The sequence below is a fragment of the Eucalyptus grandis genome, chromosome 7, assembly GCF_016545825.1.
Source record: "Eucalyptus grandis isolate ANBG69807.140 chromosome 7, ASM1654582v1, whole genome shotgun sequence".
Taxonomy (NCBI): domain Eukaryota; kingdom Viridiplantae; phylum Streptophyta; class Magnoliopsida; order Myrtales; family Myrtaceae; genus Eucalyptus; species Eucalyptus grandis.
In genome coordinates this window covers 50,551,646-50,567,170 of record NC_052618.1, presented here as the reverse complement: position 1 = coordinate 50,567,170, position 15,525 = coordinate 50,551,646, and the positions used below count along the sequence as shown (strand labels likewise).

The following is a 15,525-nucleotide window of genomic DNA, read 5'->3' as shown; positions in this document are numbered from 1 at the left end:
TATCGCAAATCATTTTAGTTTTTTTCGTGAATTCAGGTTACTTTCTAAGGATGAAGCGACGCCTAAAATCAAATTTATAGGACACAGAAGCCATCACGGATATGTCAGTAGCCTCGAGGTCCCCGAAACATCGAACTCCTCCGCGATGTGCTCAGTCCACCATCAAAAACAGCCCAAAAACGTTCACCAAAATCAAGCTTAACCGTTGAGCTCGGATCCGAAGGAAAGGCCGGTCCGTTATCGAGGCTGCCCATCATTTCAACGGGCCCAATTCACGGCTCCTGAACATCGAACGAGAAGACGCTGCGCGATTTGGCCATTCTCTCTCTCTCTCTCTATGGACTGAACTGTTGAAGCTGGCTCCGTTCTTCTTGGAGCTTCATCTCCGGCGATTCGAGCTCCTCGATCTCCCGAAGCGATTCGCCGCGAACAGGAAGCAGAAAGCAACCGTCCCCGCTCGCCTCGCGCTCGTTTCGCGGCTTGGCTCGCAATCGGATCGGTGGGTTCCGGTCATGCTTCGACTACGCTCGTGATTTTATCCGATGTTCTCTTTTTCTCTTCTTCTTCTTCTTCTTTTTCGTCGGTGATCGAATCGACGGTCGTGGTTTCGTCGTGCAGGCCTTCGTTCGGCATCGCCTTCGACATCGACGGCGTGGTCCTCCTCGGTCACACTCCCATCGGCGGTTCTCCTCGCGCGCTCAGGAGATTGTACGACGATTCTGGTAAAGCTTTCGCCATCGCTTGCTGATATACCTGCGAGGCTTATCTCATGCTGGTGAATCGTGCTGTTTCACCTGTCTTCCAATGTTCTACGTTCCGAACTGATTGCTACCGAAATTTCTGATGGACTGTAAAGGGCGGCGGATATCGAGATTCGTATCTGAATCTCGATATCTGCTATTTGTAAACTGCTATCACTTACTTTTTGTTCTACATCTTTTCAGGAAATTTGAAGATACCTTTCGTGTTCTTAACAAATGATGAGTGTTCGTGATTGCTTAAATGTGTTAGTAACCTTTACTATTACATTTCTCACTTTCGATGTGTGTTAGGGAATGTGACCATCGTTCTATAGAGTCATCACCGGTGAGTGCCGTGATATGATGGTCAAACTAAAGTTTTCAAGTTGCAAGCTGGGCATCATATGGTTATTGTGGTTGATTATTCAGTTATCAGCAAGTATTGGTACTTTTAAGATCTAATAGTAATCGTCTTGATGATTTTGAGATTGCTGCTATCTTATGTTTAAGTCATTCAAGCAATTTGAATCTGTGACGCCTTTTGAGATGCCCTTACCTATAATCGTTCAATATATTACTCCCTTGAGATAAGAAATTTCGCTTGTCAAATCTTGAAGAAGCGATAATTAGTTTTTACTGCATGCTGCTAATAGCAATGGCTGGTGCAGGAGGTGGCTTTTCTGAATCCAAAAGAGCCCAGGACTTAGGTCAACTAGTAGGAGTCAACATTTTACCTTCACAGGTAGTTCGTCTCTTGTGTTAGAAAATCTGCTTGCCCTCACGATTTTGCTTGTCATCAGGTCCAGAATTACTTTGTTTCGTTTCTCTCTCATATTTTGACCAAGATAATTTGCAGGTCATACAGGGCCACACACCTTTTAAACAACTGGTAAATAGGTATGGATTTGTTGGATTATCTCCATGACCAATGTCCAACGAGAAATGCGGCATACTAATGTAAATCAGAACTGAGCATTTTCTATAACATTTGCTTTTTTTCATTTATCTCGCTCGTGATTATGAAAATTGCGAAATAAAATATAGTGCATGTGTATTATTAGCTTGATAAGAATTCTCCTGTGCTTTGTTCTTGGAAACTAGGGGAATGCACTACCTATATTATATTATATGAGTTGAAAAGACTGAGAAGAGTGCCAATGCATGTACTAACTATTCTAAAAGAATTCTGCGTAGGCTTTTCTATTTTACTCATGAATATGCTTCTCTATTTTATTCATCTGTTTCCTAATTGAGGTTTTTGCACAGATTTGAGAACGAACTTGTCGTTGCTGTTGGCAAAGGAGAACCTGCTGCTGTGATGTCCGAATATGGATACAAGTAAATATGTTGACCACTTCTCTAGGTTTGCAAATGTACCCAGCAATGTCTCAATTACTTGTTCATGCATGCAGGTGTGTGGGTGGGGGAGGGGAAGAGAGAGAGGCAATAGGGATAAAGATATGTATTTAATAAAACTGATATCGATGGATATTACTTTAATCTAGGTAAAATACGTAGGAGCAAGCAAAGTTAATAGAAAGTACTCAAGTTCTCAGGGACTTGAGTAATCGGAGAGGAGTCCTCTCCATAAATCATCTTAGTTTTCTGTGTTCAATACTCCTGGAACAAGAACTCCGACAACTTGATTCTCCTTTTTTTCCTCTCCGGTTGACCCTCTTTCTGCTTATATCTTTTCTACGCAGAAATGTTCTGTCAGTTGATGAGTACACTAGCTACTTTGATGCCATTGATCCACTGGCACCATACAAGAGATGGACAACAAAAGCAGACATTGACCAGAATAGCAGTTCTAATGAGATGGCGAAGAGAAAAATTGCTGTGCAAACACAGAGAGTTCAGGCAGCATTTGTAGTCAGTGATTCTGTTGACTGGAGCAGAGATATTCAGGTTGTGACCACTCTAATGGATCTTGTCCTTTCTTAGATTATATAATTCAGCTTTTGAGTCCATACTGGGATTTTAGTCACACGAATTCTAAATCTTTGAACTGATTATCAAAAGACACTAGGCTTTGTTTTTTTTGTTCAGTAAATACTCTGCAACTTTAGTCATCATCTTTTTAGAAGTCTAGTGGGCACTGAAATAAAGTTTGAAAGAAGTGATAAAATGGAGTGTTATCATCTATCTATTTGTGATATTCTTATCTTTCCCTTGAATACCCCAGTGTTATATCCAAAGTTTCACTGGCTTGGAATGGAATTTCAAATTTTAGCCAAATTTGGGTGACCCATCATGCGATAATGGATCTACATGGTCACACCGCCATTAGGAAGAAAAACCCTTAAATTTTTCGTGATATTACTGATCCTCGGAGGTTAATCGAGCGATGAAATTTTGGTGATTAGAATTTTAGGGCAAATCATTTAGGCTTAATTCCGATCAATATGTTAGTCGTTTTTGCCGAATCTTGAACCTATGGGTTTGTCTTGGCATTTTCTTCGAAACCCATTGATTAATTTGATCAAACATGGGCAGTGGAAGAAGACCCAGGCGGCGAAATGAGGACAGCTCGTGGCGAAGGAATGGCGGAATGAGGGCAGCTCGTGGTTTTAAAATTAATGAGCCGATTTAAATGTGATATACACTAGCTACAAAAGGTAATACAAAGAACATATCTTTGGATGATCGACGATTGACAATCGATAATTGAGAGTGTTGATAATGATTAACTAAATCATTCACACACAAGAGCAATTGCTAGCACAATTATAATTGTGAGATCTCTAAATTTTTCTCTTATGTTCAACATGAGATAGGTGGTGTGTCTGAACTAGAAGCTCGACACTTGTGAGGCTAGATTTGAAGAACGTCAAAACCTGCAATGCAAAGAGATCAGATGTTCTACATTTGAAGAACGTTAGAACCGGTATTACTAGAAGATATTAGATTTTTGTGTGGTCAAAATTCCAAGAACTTCATAACCGGTGTTACTAGAAGGCATCAGACATTCGTAATCAGATTCTGAAGAACGTCATAATCATTGCCATGAGGACATCAGACGTTCGTGCTTAGGATCCGAAGAACATCAAACCAAATTTGGAGCATAGTACAAGGATAATATAATTAGCCCATTTATCTCTTCTATGTTTTTATTAAAATGCACGAAAATAATTTGGAAACACATGTATAAGCATTTTTACTTCCATTGCGATCAGACTTTGATCTTAATTTACTTATCTATGCATGCTTGTTTATCAAAACAAATACCAACAGAAAATTCCCAAGCTAGTTTTCGAGGGGACAAGTTTCTTTGCTATGTGCATCGGGGAAGTTATTGCACTATATCAATCACTTACTTGTGACATCCTGAATTTTCGACTCATTCCGATAAAACGAAATAGGCATCTCGTTAACGTGTCTATGATCCTTTTTCTCTGAGCTGATCACTCACGAGTTAATAAATCTATTGGGTGAAACCGTTAAGGGATATAATCGCGGTAAAATCCCTAAAAGCTATCTAATTGGTTAGATTTGACTAAAATCGCATTCGGTCGATTTTAACCATGAAATTAAATTCGGTTTAAAAATTGAATGTTCGAGCATGTCACGATTCATTTAGAGGACGTTGTCTTGTCTTTTGGAGAAATTTCATCGAGTTCGGGATTTTTACGGAAAATCACTTCAGACGTCGCAAAAAATTAACAAAAATTCGGATGGCCAAATTAAAAGGATTTTTGGCCTCTTACCGAGTTAATCGGCGATGGGGACTTGTGGAATTGATGTGGATTTTTTCTACAACAAAATTGGACATCAAATTGAGGGATTGGAGAAGAAATTGAAGTCCCAAAATGAGTGAAATTCGGACCTAGGCATGGGGGTGCAACATTTGCTATCAAAGTGGATAATTTATGGAAATAAAAGGCAACAAAGTATTAGGGGAAAGCAAGTAGATAAGACTGAAGACTAATGAAGCATTCTAATGATGATTATAGATATTTTAGTTGGACTTTCTTCCCCTCAACTTCTCAATCAAGTTTCGCACGTCTCTGCCCATTCCTTGCAGCTTCATCTTCTTTCATTTTCTTCTTCTGCCGAGCTCCCATTTCGCTGCCCCGTTTTCATTTCATCTCCCTGCACTTTCATTTGCGTTCATTCTAGACAACCGAAGACCCCACGACACCAGCAGCTGCTCCTCCATTATGTTCTGCCCTTCATCCGCCAACTCGTTCCACCAGTCAACGTCCGCTTCCTCCATTTTGTTTCCCCTCCACCGAACGCCAACAAACTCCCCAAAATCCCACCGAAGCTGCCACGTTTGAGTCAAATTTCTCAGCCTTGCGCCCACGACGTTGACTCCATCTTCGCTGGTCTCCACCAGGTCTCCATTCCGCAAGCCCAGCAAGTTGTCGTCTTCAGCAGCCCATAATTGCACGAAGCCGTCAGCACACGCCAGCTGCTCCCTCCTTCGAAGCTGCACCTCCACCGAAGCCAGCGAAGCCCTGCCACGAAGCCAGTCCACGTTCCTCTCCATCTTCGCTGCTTCTCTCGGTCAATTCCCCAGCGAAGCCATTCTGCCCGAAGCTGCTCCTCTTCCCGCTCGTCCGTGTCTCTCACACGAAGCCAGCATCTTCGTGGATCGGCCCAGCAACTTGCGTCTCCAAGCCCAGCCCAGCATGGCCGCAAATTTCAGGGCTTCTTGGCCCAGCCCATCTCAGCACAAGAAGGCAGCCCATCTTCAGTCAAGCCCAGCTCGCATTTGCTCAGCCTAACTTCAGTGAGCCCAATTCAGCGAGGCCCAAGCAATTTCAGCTTATCTTCAGCCAATCTTGGGCCCGCAAAGTAGGCCTAGCCCGCGAAGCCAAGCCCAGTCCAATGCAAAAACAAATCTCAAATTGAGCTGAGATTTGGGCTAATTCTAGGCCCGGTCCAAGTCCGTCGACGCCGCCGAAAGTTCGGGTTTCGGCCGCTGTTGTGCCATCGTTGCAGTGTTTTGGTCTATGCTTTGCACAAGTGAGTTTTGTTCACTAATCTCTTCTTAAAAGGCTAATGATGCTTAGGGGTTGATTAGATTTAATTAAGTGCAATTAGATAGTTAAATTAGAGTAGAATAATTAAATTAGGGATTTACCTATGCATGTTAGGAGAATGGTTAATGTAATTAGCAAGTAGACATGTCCTATTATTTATTGAACGACACTTGGAATTCTTCCGGGTTCGTTAGGCATTACGGGCCTAAATTGGATTTATTGCTATTTAATAATTAATTTTCAAAATTAATTAATTAATTAATTATTTTCCAGAAATTAGATCGGAATGGTTGACGACCGGAATTTTATGCTGATTATCGTGATGCAGTCTGTTTAATTTATTGAATGATAGATTGCGTTGAATTAATTTGTTGATGATTTTATGATTATTTTCTAACTTAATTAATTTTGAATAATTAATTGGAAAATAACCGGGCGTCGGTTGACAACGCCAAAAATGTTTTGGTGGACTATAGAAAATGATGGGATTTGTGGAAATGAAATTATTATATTTTGGCTAAGGCCGACTGTGTACCCACACATGACATTTTATCGGGAGGGATAAAAATGGTTATTTGATTGTTTACTTGGAATGGCATGTATAACGCCTTGATGACTCTACGGAGCATCTTGAGACATGACGGTATAATCTACCGGCTCGGTGATTCTACAGGTTATTTTGAGACAATACGATATGATATACCGGCTCGATAATTTTACAGATCATCTTGAGACAGTACGGTATGATAAATTGTATGTATATCGGCTTAGTGACTCTACAGGTTATTTTGAGACAGTGCGGTATGATATACCGACTCGCTAATTCTATAGATCATCTTGAGACAGTACGGTATGATTTGATAGCTCGATGACTTTATATGTCATTTGGAGATAAGATAATATACTATTTATATATCACCTAGGGTGAGTAGTCTTGGATGTTGATCAGACTTATATATAGTATGGAAGGGGCCGACCAAGTGATGGTATGGATGACATGTAATCGATTAGGTCGATTGATCGACGATTTGATCTGATTGGGTGATGTGATGTGATCGTGTATATTTGATATATGTATTGACTTGCAAGAAGGAACTGATGCCAAAGTAAGTTCTCCGACTCATGTTGTGCTTAGGCAACCTAAGGTGTATTGGCTTCCTAATCGGGTCTTAGGGGGTAGAACTTGTTAAGATGTAGTCTCATCCCGGTTGTGGGACAACATTTCATGACCCAGATGAGAAATTTTAGAAACTTGAGGGGAAAGAACTCGAAGAGGAGGACCCTGAGGAAGAGTCTCGAGGAGGATCCCGCGGATGAGTTGGAGTATGACCCAGATGAGGACTAAGACCTCACCCCATTTTGCAAACCCTAAGTGTGAAGTGTTATGATACATTTCAGACTCTTGTTAATAGTATTATAATATATACTATGAGGTCTGCCTTGTATAAAAGTGTGGTTGTGGTTTTTCAGTTGAAAAAAAATATAGTCATACTTTTCTATCCTATTGTTTTATTATCTGAAGATTTTTATATGCTTCCACATGCGTATTAAAATGAAAGGGTTGGTGATGCGTCCTAGGACGTTGCTATTAATCGATCAGGTGAGGGATGGGCATGCGTTCGAGGATCGGGGCATGACATTACCTGATTCAGAAACTTTCCTTATATGCAACTCACCTGGAAGAATTGCCGAAAAGGTCCTAAACATTTTACACTTTTGTCAATGTCATAAATGTTTCAATTTGACCAATTAAGTCTTAAATCTTTTCATCTTTTGCCATCAAGTTGATTCGACCAATTTTGATTGGAAATCAATAATGTGGCATTGGCCATCCTATGTTGGTCAATGCTAATATGGATAATTTTTAATAATAATTTAATAATTTTTTTCAATTTATTTATTTATTATTGTTTTCCTTCTTCTAGCCGATTGCTAGGCCTCGTGAGGTTAGAGTCTCGCCGAGCCATGGCTAGGCTCAAACTTGCCTAGTGATGGCGAAGTTGGGTTCATTTGTGTTAGGCAAGCCTTGCCAAAGGTTGACGAGGTCGACTTCATTGATCCTTGCCTCTGGCTAGCTATTGGTAATCATTGAGGCCTAGTGATCGTCAGCCATCACCAAGGCCCAACAATTGGCTGGAGGAAGAAGAAGAAGGGAAGAGAAAAAAAGGATGATAAATCAATAAAAAAATAATTTGTATTAATTATTAAAAATTATTTACGTCAGCACTGATTGTATTATGTTGAACAGCAGCGTCTACATGAGCGATTTCAACTAAAAGTGGTTAGATGGATTTTATTGGCAAAAGGTAAAAGATTTTAAAACTTAATTGACAAAATATTGAAGATTTACGAAAAAAATGGAAAATATTTGAAATTTTTGGACAATTTTCTTCGTGCAACAAACGCAGGCAACCCGTTAATGTAATTCACCTCAGCTTCATTGGGCTCGACCTATAAATTAATTTGAGTAGCCCATCCAATTTCATGGAGAGTTGCCAGATGGGTCCAAAGGCTTAAATATCACAGGCCCGACGTCGCTAATCGCTGTCGTAAGCCGTCTCTCTCACGGCCGCGCGATAGCTCCTCCGTTCTGCTTGTTTCCGAGCCAGAGAGCTCGCAGCGGTCGTTCAAACTCCGCCGCTCCATGAAAGCAATCTGCAGCAGCCATAAATGGAGTTCGATCGAGCTCGGGATTTACCGCTTCAAGCTCTATATCACTTGACTATGACAACGAGAACGAAAGCTGAGTCTTCTCTTCACGATTTCCATGTTTGATTCAGCTAGTAGTACTGATTCTCGGTCTTTTCCTGAATTTCCAGTGGCTTCTTCATTCTCTCGATCGCCTCTGGTCCGCCAGCAATCGCTGCCGATGGCTGGCTCGCCTCTTCCCCGACCGCTTCGGAAGCGTGTATTCGGATTGCTCTGTACTTGTTCGTTTCTCATTCGCCGGCTCAGATCCTGAGCGTCACTGCGCTTAAGTAGTTTGCAATTGTCGACTTCAATCAAGATCGATGTGTTGGAGTTTATGGAACATGCATAGGAAAATTAAATATAAATGCAGCGGAAATAAAAATAAAATCAAACCATTATCTCCAAGGACGTTGTTCGTACATTTTAATAAAAAATCAAAAGAACAAAGAGAGCTAAATGGATTAACTCTTGTAACGTGCCCAAAATGACTTTGGTTTAGATGTTATTCAATTCGAGCATTACAAACGTCGGATATATAGTTTAGACACAATATTAATTGTACGTTGAATGGAAAATCACCATTATAATTGTACCAACAATCTCGTGAAAATAATTCTCCACACTTTTGATATTTCAGTCACAGCACCAACGAGAAAGAAAATCTCTTTTTCCCCTCACGTGGTGCAAAATGGACAGCTAGAATTGGAAACTACCCTAATTAGGCCAAACTAGCCAATTAATCCAGTTCCCGAGAGTGTCGATCTAGTTCTCGATTCTTAAAAGTGGAACCAATATTCGGATGGTTTAGTTCCCAATATCTAAGGGGAACTTGATCAAGCCGACTACATATATATATATATCTATTATTTCTTTAGAAGGAATTATAGGACTTAGTTAATTGTTTCCAAGGAAATATGAACGTGTAATTAGACAATAAGGTATTTGGATAAAGTATAGAATTTATCTCGAGTTCTAAATTTATTCTTAGTCATGCTTTGAATAATAAAATATCCATATAGGAAAATGAAAGAAAAAATAAGTGACCGATTCCCAATAGTAAAATCAATTGGTCCGATCCTCGATTCTCAATTTTGCGAGCCAGTCATCCCGATCCATCCCCTGATTCCATCTTGGAAATGGACCAGACCGGAACCAATAATCCAAACTCTCACGTGCGCAAATTACACACTTATTTTCTTTTTGGTAAATGTTGCTGATCGCATAACATGCTGATCGTGCACGTGTCCACATTGTTGTGTGTGGTGGGTGCCGCACCTGGTCAGCAACGGTCGCTGACCGCGTGCTGCACATTGTTCAATTGCAGTATCACTCATGCAAGGGAAGGGAAAAGGCCATTGATAACCGGGGAGCTGACTGTGGTGTTGGAAGGAGGAATTGGTTGTCTCCGTAATTTAATCATCACCGACAACTCGAGCTGGATGAGAAGTCGGAAATTCAGGTTAGGAGCTCGAGCTGTTCAAGCAGAAACAAGAATAAGGGAAGCGAGAAGTGAAACTTTTGTCGTTAAAGATCATCGAGGAGAGTGTAAGTTTACGATAACAATTTAATTTTCGACCATCAATTCTTGATTCTATTTGTGGACCTTGAAAAGACTGATTGACCCGTTTTCTCTGTTGTGTGCAGTGACCAAGAAGCACCACCCTCCATCTCTGTGCGATGAAGTGTGGCGTTTAGAGAAAATAGCCAAAGATGGCGCTCTACACAAGCGCATGACTTTGAGAGGAATTAACACTGTTCAAGATTTCCTCCAGCTGTATGAAGCCGATGCATTTTCTCTAAAAAACGTAGTGACCATTTCTCTTCTACCTGTGCTAATTTCCCCTTTCCTGTACGTATTATTCTAAGCATTGTTAACTAAATCATGCTACTTCTTTTGTGGTGCACTGTTATTTCAGGTACTTGGCTCTGGGATCACCAAGCGGACATGGGAGACAATTGTCGGACATGCCAGCACCTGTGTGGTTGATGATAACAAGATGTACACTCACTACCAAGCTTTGAACAGGGCCAGTATAGTGTTCAACTCGGTAATGAAAGTTGCTCAAGCAACATTCCACGGCCAAACTTGCCAGTCTCTAAGCAAATTGACCCACTCTCAGAAGGTACATGAATCATAACCTGAAACTTTTCCATCTAGTAGCTGAGTGTGAATCCATTAGGAGCTATAGAAGGGCCCGCATTTGATGCAATAGTTTGTTTACATGGCAGAATATATACCGCAAGCACTTCTCTTATAATTCCCAAATTAGTTTGATTTTGGATTTGATTGAATCTGCTGCTTGGTTGACAGATTTTGGTGCAGAACTTGAAAAGGCAAGCTTACAATAACAAGACTCAATGGGTGCTGCTCGATGCCCCACCCAGCATCACTCCTCTGAGAGCCCTGACCATCTTGCCTACAGGGCCGTCAATTGGCCTGAGCCCGCCTCTGCACCATCTAGATTTCACAGAGCTAATCCAAGGTATTGTGATATTACATCACTTCTATCTATCTTTTTCTTCTTGGCCTTCTTAATCTTTCATAGTTTAGTATTCCTATTTCTTTATTGGCACATCCACCATTTTGCACATCTACGGTAGCTGGAATAAAACCACATCTTTATTCAGATAGACCAGAAGTGACTCCTGAATTTAATTGCTCATTGGCTTTAACATTGCACTGCTACAATGTCACAGAGAACAGACAACCAGATTGTCTGGAGCCACAGGGTCACGTTCCCGCGAAAATCTTTAATCCCACCATAGCAAACAGCTTAGCAAGGCAGGACTTCTTGTCCAGATTTAGTGCATTCGAAAGCAGTCATCATCCTGGTTACTCACGAGGACCATTTGCGCCAAACATCCATCTATATACTGAGGACCTTTTCAAAGTGCCATCGCCGATCCCTGGCAATTTGATGTGGACACCAGAGCATACTTTTGTCATCGAATCAAGCAGTAGGGCAGATTTTGGGATCTGTCCATCTCGCACAGGTTCTGGAGTCCACAAATCTAGGATTTCAAGGCCCAAGGTGGCATGGTGCAAGATCCGTGCCGTGGTGAAGTGGGGATCAGTCCGGCGTGTGGTGGCTGCAAAGAGAACAGCAATGTTCAACTTTGCGCTTTATTAAGCTGCATATATAGAAAGTCCCAACTCCGACAGAAATTTAGCTCCAGGAGCACGAAGCTCTCTTCCACAGAATCCAATCATGGCGCGCTAAGTATCATTATTTTGCAGGAAAAAAAATGGAAATTCATAATACTTGATGCGCAGTGATTGGTTTGGATGGATGAGAATGTCATGTTCAGGCAGTACCAAATTTCTCCAAAGCATCTAAAGATAAGCTGCCCTAGATGCGTCGATTTCATGTTATAAGTAAGCATCTAAGGATAAGTGCCAATAGAACGTGTTTTCTTTGTATAGAACAAGCAAGCTGATCTTATGAAGTGCCTCGAGGTTTCTTCAAGAATTGTAAGCCTTATGTTTTCTTCTTCAAGAATTGCTTGGCATTTTGTGTTCCAACCCATCAATCTCTTAATTTGTGAGCTTATTGCTCTGATGTACTAAGTGTTGGAGAAATCTTCTTGAAGTGTTTTGAAGTTGACAAAACGTTTCTATTAGTCTAGTTTGAAGGCTTGCAGACTCTGCTATTTAAAGTCTGAAGACCTCCGGACAGCCAGACTCAAGACTCAAAGTCTATCCTCATTGACAGTCTCTAATCCGTTGAAGAAAGGTTATCTAGAACTGGATATTTCGTTAAGGATTTAACCTTATCAACTGGAGAAGATCTCGTGGCTGGAGAAGACATAGCGGAGTCATTTGATTAATCGAAGATTGACTCGATAATTGAAGATCCGGTGATTGCCTAAATATTATTGGAAAGTTCTGCTTATGGAAACCGGGATCCTGATTGTATGGGCGAACATGATTGATGGGCTATCAACACGTTCCTTTAATAGCTTGAACAATCTTCCTAATTGATTCCGTCCAACGGGTAGATTGGAGGAATTCCTTTGGTAAGTGCCAATGGGTATGATGGCATAAAGGAGTATATAAGGAAGACTGTCTTAGTTGTTCAAGGTGTGCTCGATAGAAGAATTCCAAAGTCTGAAGCTTTTTGTTTTGTTTTAGACAAATCTTTTGAGTGAATACTTATATACGAAAGAGAGAGTCTATATTTGTGAGAAATCTTGAGGAGGTGTGGTATAACGTCTACACTTTGTGGAATCAAGGCAAAGCTGTGCTGTAACTTCTCTTTGTTCATAGTGGAATCCAGCCAATAGGCTGTCAGTGAAGAAGAGTGGACGTAGGCTTGATATAAGCCGAACCACTATAAACTGCGTGTTCAATTTTTTCTTCTCTCAGTCTTACTTTGATTATCGTTTCCCCCAACTATCTAGTATTGTGCAATTGTTTAAGAAAAATTCTTTATATACCTATTCACCCCCCTCTAGGTACTCATACTAGCAATATCACTAAGCAGACTTTTCTTCGTTTTCTAGGTGGATTAACTAAATATGAATCGACTGTCAAGGTACGTGGTCTAGTGATAAAAGGTATCATATTTTCTTCTATAAGATTACGAGTTTGATTCACGTTGTGAGCGAACTTATAAATAGCTTATGCTAACATTTTTTACTACTAGCATTTTGATGGGATTATTTGTGATGTGGTCATCAACTTTAGACCTTTGAGTCATGGATGGTGTGGAATAGTTATGGTTCAAATAAAAAATTATTATTGAGTATATGACTCTTATGATAACTCTTAAGGGTCGTTAGTGTTGGTCACCCCTTTTCTACTGCTAAAACAAGAAAAACAAAGAAACCGAGTAAAGGGTGGTTGCTTAAAGTGGGGTTCATTCGGAATCTAATCGAGCTGCTACCTTCACTGACTCCGTGATTTGTCATTATTGACTAGGAAGATTTTTAGACGTCGAGTTTGTGCAGATCGATCATGTCGCAAGGCATCGATGCGCGGACAAGCATGCCAATGGGGAAACACAACAGCTTTCCAAAATTCAAGTGCAATGCTGCTTGAGATTCGTATCACAAGAGCATAACGATTAGCACTCTCTACTAGACTTGATAAGCTGACAAGGCATCTAATTGACTTCATAATCGAGAAACACCAAAAAAGTAAAAGTAAAAATGAGAATATCAAGTAGTGTTAAAGCCATAGGTGATTTTGGGACTCCTCAATCAGTCCCGGAGATGCCGGAATAGGTCAACCTTTTGAACGATTGCCGAATCCATGGGCTGGCAAAATAAGGAGGTTCTATTGTGGAAACATTCTTTAATGGAACTTTAACCAGTCACGACCTCTGTCAAGTTCGAGGGCTCAACCTTCCTTCGACAGGCAAGGGATTTTGCCCAAAATTAGAATGGGTTATGGTTTATAAACTTATAATTTATAATCTAATCGAATTGAGTATAATTATATGTGTGATAGCATCTACTATACTAGAAATATCAATGAACCCATAATATCATATTGGGGAGGAAGAATAGAATTAGAGATTGATTGAAAAGCAAAATATGTGCTCGTGCGAGTAGGTAATCCAAATCCAGGTCGATACCTGCAAAAAGATCTTTGAACAATGCTAAAACACCATGCCAAATACAGGATTCCAATCCTAGCCAGAAAGGGAGGGAAATGGATACTCACTCCACAAGGCCAGCCACTTCCACATGATCGGAAAAATAATATTACATTTGACCGCACACTATATAGACAAAGCACATCTCAACCGTGAATTATATTTGCTGTACGGTAAGACCCTCCTAATCGATACTTTGTATGATATTAATTTACGTTGTCTGTAAAACGTGCGATAACTTCTCTAGACCCGTTAATTTACAGGGTTCTTATCATATACATTTTTTTTTTTGGCGTATAGTTATGTCACCAAACATATCAAAGACGAGTTTACTTCAAGCGGACCAGGCTGGATGGCATTTCAGCCAACGAAAGGAGAACGAAAAGAGAAGCTTTATCAATCTCAAAACAACCTTCTAGCTTGACTTTTAAGTTCAGAACAGCTTCTTGGCTCGAAAGACCTTACTGATTCAAACTTCCACGTTTGAAGGGACGCAAGCAGTTCAGGTCAATGAGCAAATTCTGCAGATCTTTCCTCCTGTTTTCTTGGTCTCCTGAAGTTTCTTGTTTGCTTCACTACGTAAAGAAAGGTCGATGTGCACCCTTACCAAATCATATATGGGTCGTGCAACTTGTATGTGCCTAAATGAGCATCTCTTTCTTTGTATGTGATCCTTATCATGACTTGTCTCCTTCTCACGTGATTGCAACGTTGTGATGAGGCTTATTTAGTAACTCATTACACTTAATAAATTACACTAACTAGACATGATATAATGTCCTCTGATGTAGTCTAAAATAAAATTCAAATGCCGTGTGGTCTCATAAGTTACGGTATGTTTTCACTAGCAAATGTGCATGCGCATCACGTGCATGTGAAAATTGAAATTGGCAAGAAAAGCAAATTATATTTTTAAAAAAAAAACATATTAGTATGAAATATTTAAATAACTAGTTAGTGTGGAAAGAAATTATTGGTAAAACTATTCAGAAGAGATTGGTGTATGTGGAAATGTATCAATAATTCAAGATTTAATTTTCTTTAGGAAAGTTGTTATAAGATAGAATAATTTAAATTTTAATATTGAAACACGTAAAAGATGAAATAGAATTATCAATATATGCATTCGCCCATGAGTACAATATTTATCATGTAAGTATTTGAGAATATTTGAGCATGAAGGGAAAAAAGATTTGAAATCCCTAAAAGGTAAGAGGTCCTACTCCATTTTCGTAGTGGGTTCACTTCCAATCTTTAAAAAGGAAAATCACTTTAAAAAGGAAAATCAATCGAGATTTGCAAACATACGCGCTTACTTTGCTATTTGTGAACTTTTTTATCTGGTACAGGTTTTATCTGGTCAAACGAAAGGTCTTTTGTGTTACTAAAGAAATAATATTTTGAATTTGAAATCAGACTTTTCAGTATAACATACTAAATAGATTATCATATTTTGGAATTTTGCATTACTAACATCCGACCCAAGTCTCAGAAAAATGAATAGTT

General features: G+C 40.0%; 2 protein-coding genes across 2 annotated transcripts; both read left to right on the top strand.

The window, feature by feature from the left end:
* Positions 1-101: 101 nt before the first annotated feature.
* On the top strand, positions 102-2,883 carry LOC104432821 (uncharacterized protein YKR070W-like). Its single transcript, XM_039317907.1, has 8 exons — positions 102-118; positions 224-499; positions 619-722; positions 945-980; positions 1,409-1,482; positions 1,597-1,637; positions 2,007-2,078; positions 2,444-2,883. Exons 1-8 carry the CDS (start codon positions 102-104, stop codon positions 2,682-2,684), a joined length of 861 nt encoding a protein of 286 aa, XP_039173841.1. The 3' UTR covers positions 2,685-2,883.
* A 6,762-nt stretch (positions 2,884-9,645) lies between these two features.
* Positions 9,646-11,970, top strand: LOC104434909 (calmodulin-binding protein 60 D-like). Its single transcript, XM_010047758.3, has 5 exons — positions 9,646-9,964; positions 10,064-10,224; positions 10,336-10,542; positions 10,731-10,902; positions 11,117-11,970. The coding sequence occupies exons 1-5, from the start codon at positions 9,646-9,648 to the stop codon at positions 11,548-11,550; spliced, it is 1,293 nt and encodes a 430-aa protein (XP_010046060.2). The 3' UTR covers positions 11,551-11,970.
* Positions 11,971-15,525: the final 3,555 nt, after the last annotated feature.

Bases quoted from the DNA above. Each gene is read 5' to 3' on its own strand.
- LOC104432821 (XM_039317907.1), top strand. The intron at 981-1,408 runs ATGAGTGTTCGT...TGGCTGGTGCAG, and splicing joins TTTCGTGTTCTTAACAAATG to GAGGTGGCTTTTCTGAATCC. The intron at 1,638-2,006 runs GTATGGATTTGT...GTTTTTGCACAG, and splicing joins TTTAAACAACTGGTAAATAG to ATTTGAGAACGAACTTGTCG.
- LOC104434909 (XM_010047758.3), top strand. From the start codon at position 9,646: ATGCTGATCGTGCACGTGTCCACATTGTTGTGTGTGGTGGGTGCCGCA. The intron at 10,225-10,335 runs GTAGTGACCATT...CTGTTATTTCAG, and splicing joins ATGCATTTTCTCTAAAAAAC to GTACTTGGCTCTGGGATCAC. The intron at 10,903-11,116 runs GTATTGTGATAT...ACAATGTCACAG, and splicing joins TTTCACAGAGCTAATCCAAG to AGAACAGACAACCAGATTGT.